The 14,149-nt window shown below is 42.8% G+C and overlaps 3 protein-coding genes across 4 annotated transcripts in view; 2 read left to right on the plus strand and 1 right to left on the minus strand.

The window, feature by feature from the left end:
* Positions 1-6,325, plus strand: part of LOC147999206 (uncharacterized) — a 27,842-nt gene extending 21,517 nt beyond the window's left edge. The window contains exons 1-6 of one of the 2 annotated variants that reach the window (XM_087596329.1): positions 1,585-1,777; positions 2,811-2,970; positions 4,152-4,295; positions 4,928-5,094; positions 5,812-5,917; positions 6,041-6,325. In XM_087596329.1, the coding sequence (XP_087452455.1) occupies positions 1,651-1,777; positions 2,811-2,970; positions 4,152-4,295; positions 4,928-5,094; positions 5,812-5,876 (663 nt within the window). In that variant the 5' untranslated portion in view covers positions 1,585-1,650 and the 3' untranslated portion in view covers positions 5,877-5,917; positions 6,041-6,325. Of the gene's footprint in view, positions 1-1,584; positions 1,778-2,810; positions 2,971-4,151; positions 4,296-4,927; positions 5,095-5,811; positions 5,918-6,040 lie in introns of those variants that run through there. The other variant, XM_087596330.1, reaches the window with a different exon arrangement.
* The window catches only part of LOC147999200 (disks large homolog 5-like), a 202,808-nt gene that overhangs the window by 149,902 nt on the left and 38,757 nt on the right, over positions 1-14,149 (plus strand). The gene's annotated exons all lie outside the window — the stretch shown is intronic.
* Positions 1-14,149, minus strand: part of LOC147999204 (disks large homolog 5-like) — an 81,511-nt gene that overhangs the window by 58,633 nt on the left and 8,729 nt on the right. The window lies entirely within an intron of this gene.

The following is a 14,149-nucleotide window of genomic DNA, read 5'->3' on the forward strand; positions in this document are numbered from 1 at the left end:
AAGATCAGTCCCAGTTTTTTTTTTTTTTTCTACCATTCCAAACTGAACGACTGGTAGGGAGAGAATGGTAGATAATCGAGAATTGGTGGATGATGCTTTGAATGCAGGGTGGGTTTCTGTGCTGGTTTTAGACAGGGTCTCAAGTATCCCATGTTGCCCTCTCCCTGGCTGGCCAGGTTCACTTTGAGCTCAGATAAACCTCCTTCCACTTTCCAATAGATAGGCTTACAAGAGTGGCTTCCAAGGACTGTGAGGACAGCATTAGCCTTTGACAGTTGAGGTGTGTAACCCACAACTATAGTTTTAACCACGTTTTCCCATGTCTACCAGCTATTTCAGAGTGTTGCTGTTCTATGCCTGACAAGCGGGGACACAGAAAAATAACCTGATAGAGAGCAAGGACATGGTGATCACATCCTTACCTCTTCTGTATGTTCTGGATGAGGTTTGTTAAAATTCCAATATTGCAAAAAGCTTTATATAGTGCCCATCACATCAAGGGTCACTGTGTACTGTTCTATCTAAAATGTCTAATCAGAACTGACTACCATATAACACTTCCTGCAGTCCTCATATGAGAAACTTGGGATTTTGTTTTGACTTTTTCTTTTCTCTGTCTCTCTTATTTTTTGCTATATAAGTTGAGAGAAAGATAGTTAGGGCCATGAATTTGCCCCCAAAATTTGAACTATGGATGTGATCAATCAATGTTAGTGTGTGCATTCTGTAAAGTATTCATTTTTCACTATGATAGATGCTTTTGTGTTTGGTGTGGTGGCCATTTCCCAGTGTACAGGTGCTGGGACCTTGCTCTATCCACTTAATGATGTTTTTAGCCTCATTTTAGACCTTTCTGTGCACCCCCTATATCTCTTGACTATTTTATTTTTCTGATAGAAGCTCATGGTATATCTTACTCAGGCCTGTGAGCAGTGCTCCTTTGGCGACATTGGTGCAGAGAGGAGAACCCCACCACCAGCATGAGGTTCCCTTCACTGGAGGCTCCAATATTGCACTTTCCTCTGCCAACTGGTCTCCACACTATTCCTAGCACCATAAAGACTTCAACTCTTTCTCCTAAGGAATATTCTGGCAATTGTCGATTGCTAAGCACATGACTTCATGAGTGTTCCCCTAACACACACCCATGTTGTAACCTACCATGCAGACTATTTCTTGATGTGATATAAAGCACCTGTACATAATGAGACAGGAGAACTTTTGACTGCATATTCAAGCTGGTGTGAAATCTCAGGAAGGTTTAATGGCTAACATTGGTGAATGAGGACAATTTGAGTTAGGATGAGACATTTTGGGGCAAGATATGGAAGGAAACATTCATTTAGATGCATAGGGATTACTAAGGGTTTTATAATCAAGCCTTGAGGAAAATTTGGCTTTGGAAGCAGGAGATGCTCAGTGGCTCTGCCCCAGGAAAGTCTCCTGGAAAGGGCACCTCTGCTTATGCTCAGTACAGGGAGAACATTAGCAGGGAGGCAAAGTCTGCTCCCCATGACATCTGCTGTCCCTTCTTGGACATTCTATTGTCTCCTAGAGAGTTCTGGCATCCTCTGTGATGTCACCAGTGTTGTAGTGACAACCAGTGCCCTAGTTTCTCTCATACTGAGTCTGGCGGTTACAAGCTAAGTCATGTTTTCCCGTCTTCGCAAGCGTTTTGGGAGGGGGAACGTTGATTGTGGACAGACTAGAGTGAAGGAATCTGGCCTTTCGTCTCAAAGTAATGATGGACAAAGACAGCACTTCTGGGGAATGTTTAGTAAGTTCTGGGCAGTATATTTTGAGCTCCCTGTCAGGGGGGCTGCAGGCTTAAGCTGACCTTTCTAGCAATGGGCCACAACAACTGGAGCATCGGAAAAGGAATTGAATTTTCATGAATATCACAATTCCTGAAAGTCAGGATTTCGGAAGTTTAGTTTCCCCAACCCCACAGAGAGTATATGGTAAGGCCAATGCTATTATCCTGTGAATTTCTGGCCTTTACTTTTACATTGAATTTGTTAGGTTACATTGATATAATAACACGATCAGGAGTCATGGAGGGTCCACCTTTTCTGAGTTTAGACAGGGCAGCAATGTATTTCACTCTCATTGCTTCTTTAAATACAGTGGGTATCTGACAGTAGTAACAGGGAGAGATTGTGCTCCAGGCAATAACCTTATGTTCTTAGACCTTCTCTGATTTCTTCTAACTGGCAGGGTCATCATTAGCTTTATATATTAGAGGTTGTGTGTTACACACATTTTTCTAAAATACCAAAACTGTTTGGAACATGTGGACCAAGATTCATCCTGTAACCTATTGGAATTTCTGGGGCATTTGTTATTTCATATAGGGGAATTGATAAGTCTGTTGAACATGTCCTCCCTGGAAATGTGTTTTAAATCCAAAGTTGTTGGCCTAGAGTATCAGGGTAGGACATCTGAGTGTCTCCAATCACTCAAGTTTTGTGGATGGTGAATTTATCATCTGAGTTCTGAAACCACAGGGGTGATGGTCCTGAAACCAAGCTGTACCCTGTTCAGTTGATGATAATCCTGGAGAAGACATCTCCGTAGTACATGTAAGCACCTGATGTCCGGCATAGGGCACACCTGGCTGCTTACATCTCTTGGTCTCTATAGAGTAGTGGGAGAACTGAGATCCACTGAGGACGCCTCTTAAGGATAGACCAATCGCCTAGCAGTGACACTGGGTTCCAGGCTTGTTCTCCTGTTTAGGCCTAACTGTGGTCTATGTACACTCTATGCATTCTCCCCATGCAGGTTCACTTGTGTTCTTCTACCTACAGATGCTGGGAGAGAAACATCTTCCCCTGAAACTGCCCCAAGTGAGAATCAGGCCAAGAAGGAAAAAGAGAGGCTGATTAAAGAGCTGCAGCTCATTACCGAGGAGAGAAATGACCTGAGAGATCGCCTGAGGTTTCTGACAGAGAGATCCATGAAGAACAGGTATGAATTGCTCCAAATGCTCTTGTTTCATTCCTGGGTCTGCAAGGTCAACTTCTTCTTATCCTATTAAGGTTTTGGGTTCTAGAAAGCTGTGCCTCCCTAACCACCCTGTGCTAAACCTCACCTCCCATATAGAGGAGATTCAGAACCTTGACCCTTCCTGAGGAGCAAGATGGAAAATGGACTCATCTGCTTCAATTTATTGAAAAGCAGATCTTGTGGTCTGAATGAAGAATTCGGGGATAAAGTCAGGGAGAGTGAGTGTCTAGTGTGCATTTGCAAAGCCCTTGACAGATGGTGGCTTTGCAAGATTGTAATTGCAGTGAGTTTACGGTGAGTCTCTGTACTTGCTAGGCAGGGGACTCAGTGCTGGAAGATCCAGGCAGCAGCCCGAGGGGCCTGTTCCCAAACTGTTCATCTCAATGCTTGACTAGAACGTCTCAGGCTCAGGCCTGTTTGTTATTGTCTGTGTGTCTTGCACTCTGAGACAGCAATGGTGCATGCATTTCTCCTGGTTCTCACAGTGCTCTCTGTTTCCATATTTGTTTTTCTCTTTCTCTGATTCTGTTAACTTTTCTCTTTTTTTTGTGGGTGTGTCTCAGTCTGTGAGTCTGTGTGTGCATACATCCAAATGCATATGCACAACCGTTATATGTTTATATTTCCCTCCACACCTGGAATATGGGAGTCTATGTCTTGGCCTGAGTATTTACCTGTAACACTTTCATGGTGATGCGAATGCTTTGTTCTGGGAGCCCCACTGTCAACAGCACAGTTCTTTGCTTATGTGGCCACGTTTGCCTGTATATTTGTATTCGTTGTGCAGATTATAATTTTGGGTTGATATATGGTCTGTTATCAGGACAGGAACAAGGAAATCACAGGATTCTGGGTGCGTTGGGGGTGGGGGAGCATGGGGAGGTGTGGCCTAGGCTCTTGATAGCTCAACTGGCTGGACTGCAGATTTCCTCTTGATTGAATAAAGGGAGCCAGGGAACCCTCCATCTGGATGCCGAGATTCTGGTGTGGTGGACACAGAAAAACATGTTTCTGAAGCTGAAGAAGGTCCAATATGTAGAATTCAGAAGGTGTCCTTCCAGGACTGGTGTAGTACAGGACCCACCCTGAGTTCATATCTTCCTAAATGCTGATGTTCATTGTATTCTATCATTTGGGGCCAGGCCACACTTCAGGCCAAATCCATATTATGAAGACCTGGAGAGAATGGAGGAGGCGGTCATGTCAATTCTGCACAACTTAGAGATGGAGAACACTGAGATCCATGAGAACAACCATAAGCTGAAGAAGGAGATTACCTTCTCTAGGTAAGTCCTGGTCAGAAAGGCTGTCACCTGTGGAATGGCCATTTCTGATTTCTTTGTTCTGGATTGGACGGTCTTCAGCTCTGGTTCTATCTCTTGTGCTGTTTACACATCAGTGTGCCAGGGTCATCAGGACTCAGTTTTCAGTTCCATAAAAGACTGTTACTCATCCCAGGATTGTCTAGGCATCTTCAGAAGGCTCTAGATAGAACAGCACTGATTGAAGTCAGCAGAACGTTATTAGGCTGACCTGGGCCTCTGTGGTCATACAAGGTTTTACAACACTCAGTGCGTGGACCACATGGTTAGCATGACCTTCTCTTGGTTCTACTGACCTCTTTTGCAGGTGTTTGCCAACTACTAATTGATGTTGCCCCATGCATTGGGCTTTCATGGATAGATGTAGATCCGTGTTCTTTTTGAGAGATGTGGACACTAATTGGTGCTCACGCCAAGCAAACAATTTATTCTTCCCTGAATTAACTCTTTGTGGTTTGTGCAGCAGCATTATATGTATCAAGATGCATTTTATTAAGTCTTCATGGGTATCTGGGACCTGGTAGAGTTAGTGGTACTTGGGAGTAGGAATGGGAGAAAGGGGCAGCATGATCTTACTATGCAGACTGTATTTCCAGAAACCTGCTCAGCCAGCTCCTGATGGAGAACACATGCAGGAAGAAGTTGGTCCCACGGAAGCAGGGGAGCAAGGAGGTACATCTTGAGTGTGCACTGAACCAGAAATATTTGGTTGACTTCAACAAGAAAGATAAAGACCAGCAACGTCCAGACCCAGCACCATCTGGTAGGGACAAGCAGCTGTGTTAGCTTAACAATATCTGATAAAGTTTGCCAATTTGATACATCTTTGCTCTCTCCTACCACCTTTCTAATTTACACTCACAACCAGCCAACCACCTCATGTAATGGAATTGTTCATTGCTCTGCCTATGCACAAGTATTCTGGGAAGTCAACCACTTTTCAGAAACTGAATTATTTTGCAAGTATATTTTGCTGCTCTTTTTGAAGCTGCATTATAGAAATGGTGACAGATCAATAACATATCACATTATTGCACATGCACGTGATAGATTGGATGCTATGTAGAGTTTTGAACAAGTTCTTGGTTCTTGACAAATGACAAGTGGTCATGTGACTTCTTGTGTAGGAAGCACCTTTGCGGGATAAGAACAAAATGCAAATGTCAAATTAGTACTTCTCATTGGCTTTAACCTTGGTGACATATGGACATCTCCTTTCTTCCTGCAACCCAATGAGGTCCCTTCCATTGCCCTGTTCTTGGTTTGCACTGGTATAAGTCTGGGTCCCATATTGGCAGCCCACATTACTGTGACGGTTGCTGGAGATTTTGCCCTGCCCACAGAGTTAGCAACAATGATATCAGTTAAAAGGTCCATGTCGACTGTCCAATAGAACTGAGGTGGTAGAAGGCAGCATTCTGACAGCTGGCTTGCGTTTCACCACCAAATCAGTGTCTGAAAAACTGCCTTCCTCTCCCAGGTCTCAGAAAGTGCAAGAGAGCTGGAATTGGACACACAGCAGTAAGAGAGCTTCCTGAAGAATAAGTTGCTTTCTCAGGAGTCCCTGATGACAAACATCCTGAACGGTAACAACATTTTTTGGATGAGTATTCTTCCTCAGAGTTAATTTGTCATTTCTTAGAGACCCTAAATTTATATAACACTAAGCCAGCCTGACTGATTGAGGTCTTACTCACTTTCTTCTTCAGAAAACACCACTTGAGAGACAACTTGGGGGACCACCTTTCATTATGTGTGCTAGAGGAGAAACAGCAATACATCTGTGCTTCTAAATGTTCGTTAAGAATATGCTGTTTAGAAATATTTTTGTTATGATTTTAATTGAAGTTTTCTTTTTGTTGTTTCATATTAATATGTTCTTGTTACTGTTTTTCACTTTCCAATATTTTTAAATATTTTTATTCATTCATTTTAATCCTGTTTTGTTGTAAAAATGTATTCATTATGAATAAATATTGATTTCTATCTCTTGACTCTTAAGACCATCATTCTTATTCAAGTGTTCTGTCCCCTCCTGAGGGCTTAGAACTGACAGCTAGAGATGGATCTCTGCATGTTCCATGGAGCCCGGGCTAATAAGTGAATTCAGAGTCACCAAGGGGTACTCAGTGTGACAGTGTCTTTTGTGTGGATAATGTGGCTTTTTCTCGGCACACACTTTATGATATAATCACTGACATGCTTTACCCAATTGTTAGGGTCCATGTGGTTCTTCTGAGAGAGCAGCAGATGCTCTACCCTGTGAGTCATCACCACAGCTCCTGCAGGTGGCTTCTGTTATTCCACATGAGGTCCTGTATTAGGTGGACAGGATCACCTCCAATTAAATAGAGAGATCTCAGGAGATGTGTGTTCACAGGGAACTTACTGAGCCATGCGTGCTCAACGTGTTAGGTTGCCAGGCATCCGTACAGGGCTCTGGTGTTCCCACTCCTCATTGTGGGTCAGGATCATCCTCCAGCATCACTTAGTTTCCATATAAGAGCAGATCTTTCAACTGTTATCAATGATGACCATATGTATTGTGCACAACTGATAAAATACAGAAAAGAAGCTAGCTTCTTCTAGGCCAGCTTGGCATAATCAGTTTTTTGATTGTTAGCAAGAAAATTATTTTAATCTGAGCCATTTAGGGAGGAACCTCAAGAGCATCTATAGTGAATGTAGCCTGCTGCTGTGAACACAGGTTTCTTCTGGAGAGCAGGCCTGTGCAAGCCCAGAACCTAGGTGGGACAGTTCAAGCTACCCTTTTTCCATGGCCAATCTGAGATCGTATTGAGAATGTATTTTTTCCAGTGACTGATTTCCAATTTATGGAATTGAACTAACTTACTGAGTGTGGAGGTGACTCAGAGAGTTAAAGTACAGAAGGAATAATCCAGAATGTCCACAAAAGCTTGCTGTCACCCCAGGGCTTTTAAAAGCTCAGCAGCTAGAGAAGCAATGTAGAATTTGGTTATTCTCATGCTTAGGTCTAGTCATTCATTATAAGCTGAACATAACACAAAAAGTGTCCTCTGTGTCATGATAGAAAGTAGTTGTAACTAGATTCACCCCACACTATCACATCACTACCGTATTTGAGGTTCTCAGTTACTATCTAAGAACCTGGAAGAGGCCTGGGTCTTGCTACACAAACTCATGATTTATGTCTTATTGACACTGTGTGCTTTGTTCTGTTAATGCTACCATTGGCATACAACACCTTGGATACTTTGTACTGACATCTGTGACATGAGACAATAGTTCATGTCATGCCTAACCTAATAAACTGTCCTTAGAGTACAGTGTAGACAGAGGGGCCTTCTTTTCCTATGAGATAGCAAACCATTTCCAGTCTTCAGTCAAGACTGACAGCCATTGTCCAGTGCCTGCCTTGAGATGTCCACATTTTCACCTGAGAATCTTCATCCAGGCTGCTCTGTAATCTTGTAGAAGATTAATTGTGTTCCATCCCTAGGATTTAATTCAGTGTCCCTGTACTTACCCGACATGCTCAAATCTGTAGGTCCTACCCTAACCCTGTGTTCCTTAGAGAGAAAGAAAATAAAGAACCACATTGTACTTGAAGTTTCTCCTCCAACAAAAGTTGAGCCTGCATAGGGCCTTTAAGTAACTCTAAGCCCCAGCTTCCCCACAACTCCCTCCATTGATTCCATTATTGATGTGTTTCATAACTGCTCACTTTATTTTTGGTGTGTAAAGAATGTGCACCATGTCAGTAAAGGCGGTGTGCGTTTGTGTGTGTGTGTGTGTGTGTGTGTGTGTGTGTGTGTGTGTGTGTAGTCCCTAGTGAAAACTGTCCAGGTGCAGGGAGACTCATGTTACTACTGTCTCATGGCACGCAGGGAGCACTGAAATCGTGGGCTACTTTAATACAGCCTCAACCGCGCTGTGCATGGTTTGCAGTGAGATTGTGATGTCATCCCCACTAGAGAGAGCAGCATAAGCTTCATTTATTACATGCTGCTCTTACCAAGGTGAGGCAAAGCCTCATCTTATAGAGTGTGTGGTAGGATTTGATGGCAGGAAATTAGTTCAAGGCTCAAATCAAATCAATCAATTACAAACAAGGAGAAAAATACAAAGAGTCAAGGGAACCACGAGCTGTTTGTAGGTTTTTTTGTTTCTTTGTTGGTTTGTTTGCTTGCTTTTTTTGTTTGTTTGTTTCCTTTTTCTTTTTGTTTTTTCTTTTTTTGTTGAGAATATCCACCAGACACACAACCTGTTCCTGAAACAAACTGCACACCAGAGAGACAATACCAAAACTGACAAAATTAGAAATGAAAAGGGGGATATAACAATAGACAATGAACAAATTCAACAATCCTCCCTGGTTTGAGTGCCCTGGGGAAGTTGGGAAGCCACTTTTCCCTGTCCTGTGTGACTTTCCCTGCATAGTGAGCTCTCCACAGGAGATGCTTTCACATGCTTCTTTAAAAGCACCTGTTCCTCAGATCTAGCTCAGCTGTGAAAACAGGTTGGGGGGAGGGAGGCAATGGGGGAGGGTTGGGAGGGGAACACCCATAAGGAAGGGGAGGGGGGAGGGGGATGTTTGCCCGGACACCAAAGAATTATTATTAAGTATTAAATAAATTTAAAAAAAAAAGAAAAAATGTCCTGGGGACAGTGATTTCAGATTGTGCCTTCAGCCAGGAATCTCTGTTGCCATTAAGGCAAGCAGCCTGGGTCCTCCTAAACTTGTCACTACATCAGGGTGTCTCTGCTCTCACACCTGCATCAGGTCCTCCTCAGATGAAGGCTTCTCAAAAAAAAGTATATAAAGCAATGTTTCTCAACCTGTGGGGAGCTACCACTCACAAAGATTTATATCAGATACCTTGCACATTATAACTTATAAGAGTAGCAATATTAGTTATGAAGTAGCAATGGAATAATTTTGTGATGGGGGTCACCACAGCAAGAAGAGCTGCATTAAAGGGTTACATCATTAGGAGGGATTTGAACCACTGCCATAGAAGCTGACAGATGGGAACAGACTCCTCAGATGAGTAGAGACCCATGCAAGTGATACTGTGTCCCACCCTAGAACCCAGAGATAGAATCTATCCCAGGAGTCTGTGGGTCACCTTGTCTTAAATTCTCCCAGGTTCAAGAATAGCATTGATCATCTCAGCAGAGTCAGCTTGCACAGCCACATCAGGCCCATGGCTTCCCTTTACAGAGAAGGATGTGGGTCTGAGTGACAGACAGTGAGACTGAGGGGACCCTGATACTCATTTGCTTTGAGCTGTGGTTTCTTCACCTGTAAAATGGGGGTGTTTCTGCTGAATTGGGTTGTTGTGGAGATTAACAGAACATACAACCTGCTCAGTGTCTGCCTGGCATGGACCCTGCTGGTTAAATGGAAGCTGTCGATGGTGACGAAGGTAAAAGTAGAATATCTAGCCCAGTAGTGTTAGATGCCGGGCGCCAGGCAGGGTTTGTAAGTAAGGATTTTGTGATGCTAAGACAGCCTAGTATTAAAACAGAAGGCTCTTATGTTAAATTTTTTAAAAATGAATCCAGTATAAACTACCAATATGAAATAATCATACTCAGAATTGAGCTAATTCCTGTGAAGTCATTTAGTTTTTCATTTTCTGCTTCTATTTTCAAGGCATCTAGAGTAGCACTATACGAAATCCTAAAGCCTTCTCTTATGGTGCTACCCATTCATTCCTCTCTCCTTGAGGACTTCTCAGGTGACTTAAGAAAACCTGATTTCGGGCTGGGGATTTAGCTCAGTGGTAGAGCGCTTGCCTAGGAAGCACAAGGCCCTGGGTTCGGTCCCCAGCTCCGAAAAAAAAGAACCAAAAAAAAAAAAAAAAAAAGAAAGAAAACCTGATTTCCTTACAGATTGTCCCGAGCTGGTGTGATCTCTCTGTCCATGGGCCTTGTCAAAAGCTGCAGAGCCAATGTGTTGTTTTACAACACAAAATTTCCAGACATCAATTTTACCAATGAAGTCTCAGGAGTCAGATGCTGAATTCAAGTAAAGCTCCCAATTGTCCTTCCTAATTCATTGTCCCCCCAGAAGAAGAGCGTTGTAGCTCCCTCTGCACACTTTCTTAAAAATCCTTCAACTCAAAGACTTTCCATTGCCCTAGTCATCTTCATTTCCTATCAAGTTGTGCCTTGATCTGCTCTAGACCTAAGTGCCCTTTAGCTTTGCAGTAAAGGTGTGAGGTAGGTGAGGTGAACAGTAATAAAGTCCATGTTCACAGTAAACAAAGAGCTCTTGCATTAAATGTCTGTGCCCTGGCGATGCTATACCACACAATAGTTTTTCATGAAATAATACATTCATGAAGATCAGAGTGTGATCAAATATTTTGTAACACAACTTAGTAATGTTCTCTCTATTACATAAGTCAAGTACTATCCTGTTTATTCTGGTCTTTTTCTGTCATGTCTGTGTGACTCACCATGGGAATCCCAAAGAATATAAATCCTGGGCTTTTGAAAATGTTGCATACAGCCAACCGGGGACCAAAACCACCCAGGAGACTACTGATACTTGACACACATAAAGTCACCTCCCTATTTTCATATAATTTATGGCAAGAAGTCACCATTGCTGACCATGTGTCATTATCCAACGTGCTACTAAATGGAAGAGTTGGGGTCAAGGAGGTCACCCACAAAGCACAAAACATCCATCTCAGATACATATGTATGCTTTATTGAATCCAAACATCCATGGATTTCAGGACACAATTAAAAGTCCAAACACAAGGATAAGAGACATAGAAGAGAATTGAGATTTCTAGTTCATAGGTCCAGTAAACATCTTCAACATATCATAGCAGAAAACTTCCATAAGGTAAAGAAATTAAAGGCCATAAAGGTACAGGAAGCCTACAGAACGCAAATTAATTTAACCAGAAAAATTTGCTCCATTCACATAATAATTAAAACACTAAATACACAGATAAAAGAAAGAATATTATACAGGGTAAGGTATAAATATCTACTAAGAAATGAATTCAGACCTATCTGAATTACACCAGACTGCTCAACGGAGACTGAAAGAGCCAAAAAATCCTGGACAGATGTAATGCAGACCCAGGTTCTTATTCCCAGCATAATTCGCAATCACCATGAATGGAGAAACCAAGATATTTTATGACAAATACAAATTTAAACTAAGAAAGCATAACCGAAGATAATAGGAGGAAAAATCCAAGACAATGAGCTAAACTATACCCAAGAAAAAACAAGAAATTAATCACCTCACAATAATTTCAAAAATAAGAAGAGAAGCACCCAAACATAATTTCACGTACAACCAGAAAAAGAAGAGACAGCAGCAACCATTGGTCATTAATATCTAACCAGACCCTCTGTCACCAATCCCCCAGTTCCTAGGGACAAAACTGCCAGCAAAAGTGTATACAAGGATGGGTCTATGGTTCTAGGTAACTGTGTAGAAGAGGACTGACTTAAGAGGCATCCATGTGGGGAGAGGCCATTGACTACACAGAGGCCTGTTGCCCCACCAAAAGGAGATCCTGGAGTTGTGAGGTGGGAATGGATATGTGTGGGTGGGGGAGCACTGTGATATGGGCAAAGCTGAGCAGAAATGGGATTTAAGATTTGATGAGGGGAGTCTGGAAAGCAGGAAAACATTTGAAATATAAATAAATAAAATAACCAATTAATAAAAAAAATAGCCTAAAATAAAGTAGAAAGTGAAAAGATAAAAGAAAACTTACACCAAAACAAAACTAAAGAAATCCCTGTAGTGTATTAGTCTAATTCTGCTTTTATTTAATGCTAATTTGTAGAACTCAAGACTGGTTAACCCCCAAACGCTGACCCTGCTCCCAGTTAACTGTGATCATAAAGAAGCCAACAGCCAACAGCTGCACAGCAGAGAGATGGGGGAGGTGAGCTTTGAGGGCTTTGCTAGAGAGGATCATGAGGAGGGAAGAAGGAAGAAGAAGCTGCCAGAGAATAAAGGAAGAACGTGTGTGATGGAGAGGAGAGAGGAAGAGGACAGCAGCCATGGTTAAGGGAGAGGAGAGCCTGGTCCTGAGGGCTGTCCAAGGGGAACAAAGAGCAGCCAAGATGCTACACAGTCAGTAAGAGTTGAGCGTTATTGTTTGGAAAGTAGATCTGATACCATGGAGGGCAGGCAGCTGCCCAGCTACTGTGCTGACTAATGCACACTAAAAATAAATTTAACACAATATGTATAACCAGTAAGACAGCTCTGTAGAGGATCCTAAAAGGAATACTTTAGCTTGAAGGGAAGCATAAACTATTAGAGAAAACAGGAAATGATTTAATAAAACTACAACAGTCAATCAAAAGAATCCAATAAAAACCACAAAAATTAACAAAATGACAACATTTAATACATAGGTTTAAATAATATTTGCACGTCACTAAACTCAATTCCCCAGTAAACACACATACATTTAGCAAGAAACATGATCACCATCATGATAGATATAGAGGATATACTAGGGAAACAGACCTAAGACACAGGTTCCTATGGCGATTCTATGCAATTTCTCTATCAATAAAAACCACCAAGCTCTAGAGGTAAATGTCTGTGTTAGTGCTGACCTACACCACCAGATGTACATTTTTTTAAGTAAATAACAAATCTTGGGGCTTACAATGTAATCAAATATCCTGAAACATGAGTTTGCAGTGTTCCCTACATTTTTTAAATGAAGCACTTTGACTACCATTTTGGTTGTTTCCAATCCTGACTGAGTGCATCATCACGGGAATCCCAAGGAAAATCAGAAATGGGTTCTTGAAGCTGTTGCACAGGGCCAGTATAGACCTAAGTGCCACAGAGGAAACCTTGATTCTTATCACAAGGGATCATTTCACCATCCCTCTTGTCACATAACTTATGGCAAGGTGTCACCTCTCCTGACCTTAGCTTCTTCTCCTAAATGCTGCCAAAGGGAAGATTTGGTGTCAAATCATTTGTCTGTGAGTTCCCCAACTTTTCCCATCACACCTTGGTTACTTGCCGAACCAGAGAGAACAAGGGCACTCTCTACCACAGCACTTCTTCATGCCCATAGCCTATCAGTCTGCTGGCAGGGACTTGAATTTTTTCTGCCTGACTCTGCCTGACCCTGACCCTGACCCTGACCCTGACCTGTCCCCAGCCCTGGCCCCGGCCCCGGCCCCTGACCCTGACTCTGACATCTCCTACTTCTTCAGCCCAAGACATTTGAGATCTGGAGTAGCCATTCCCTGCACCGGCCCTGCCATTAGAGTCTAAAGGCAGTGAGGACAGGCCCAGCTGACACTTATGTCTCCCCATCCCCAGATGTGTTTTGCACAGTTCTACACTCACTGCTTAGTTTGAGGGACCCCAGCAGGTGGCAGGCTTTGCTGAGCCTCAGGTGTGCCCCTGGGGCAGTAGGGGGACTTATGATTGAGGGAGGACACTCAGGGAGGTGCAGGCCTTTCTCAAACTCTCTGATCATCCATCCAATACCCTCCCTGGTTCTTGCCCAGTGGAAGTTGGGAAGCCACTTTTCGCTCTCCCGTGTGACTTTCCCTGCATTGTGAGCCCTCCTGCAGGAGATGCTTTCACATGCTTCTTTAAAAGCACCTGTTCCTCAGATCTAGATCAGCTGTGAAAACAGGCTTCTTCATGTCAGTGTGCTAGCTCCTCCTCCCAGCTCAGAGCTGCAACACCAGAGGATCCTCCAGCCCCAGTGCTGGGTGGGTCCCACAGAGGACTTAAGGCAAAGTGTTTCTTCTGAGAAGTGACTTAGAACAGAAGGTTCAGAAGTGACAGTCAACCCCCAAGTGCT

This window comes from Rattus norvegicus, chromosome 19, assembly GCF_021556685.1.
Source record: "Rattus norvegicus strain SHRSP/BbbUtx chromosome 19, alternate assembly SHRSP_T2T, whole genome shotgun sequence".
NCBI classification, from domain to species: domain Eukaryota; kingdom Metazoa; phylum Chordata; class Mammalia; order Rodentia; family Muridae; genus Rattus; species Rattus norvegicus.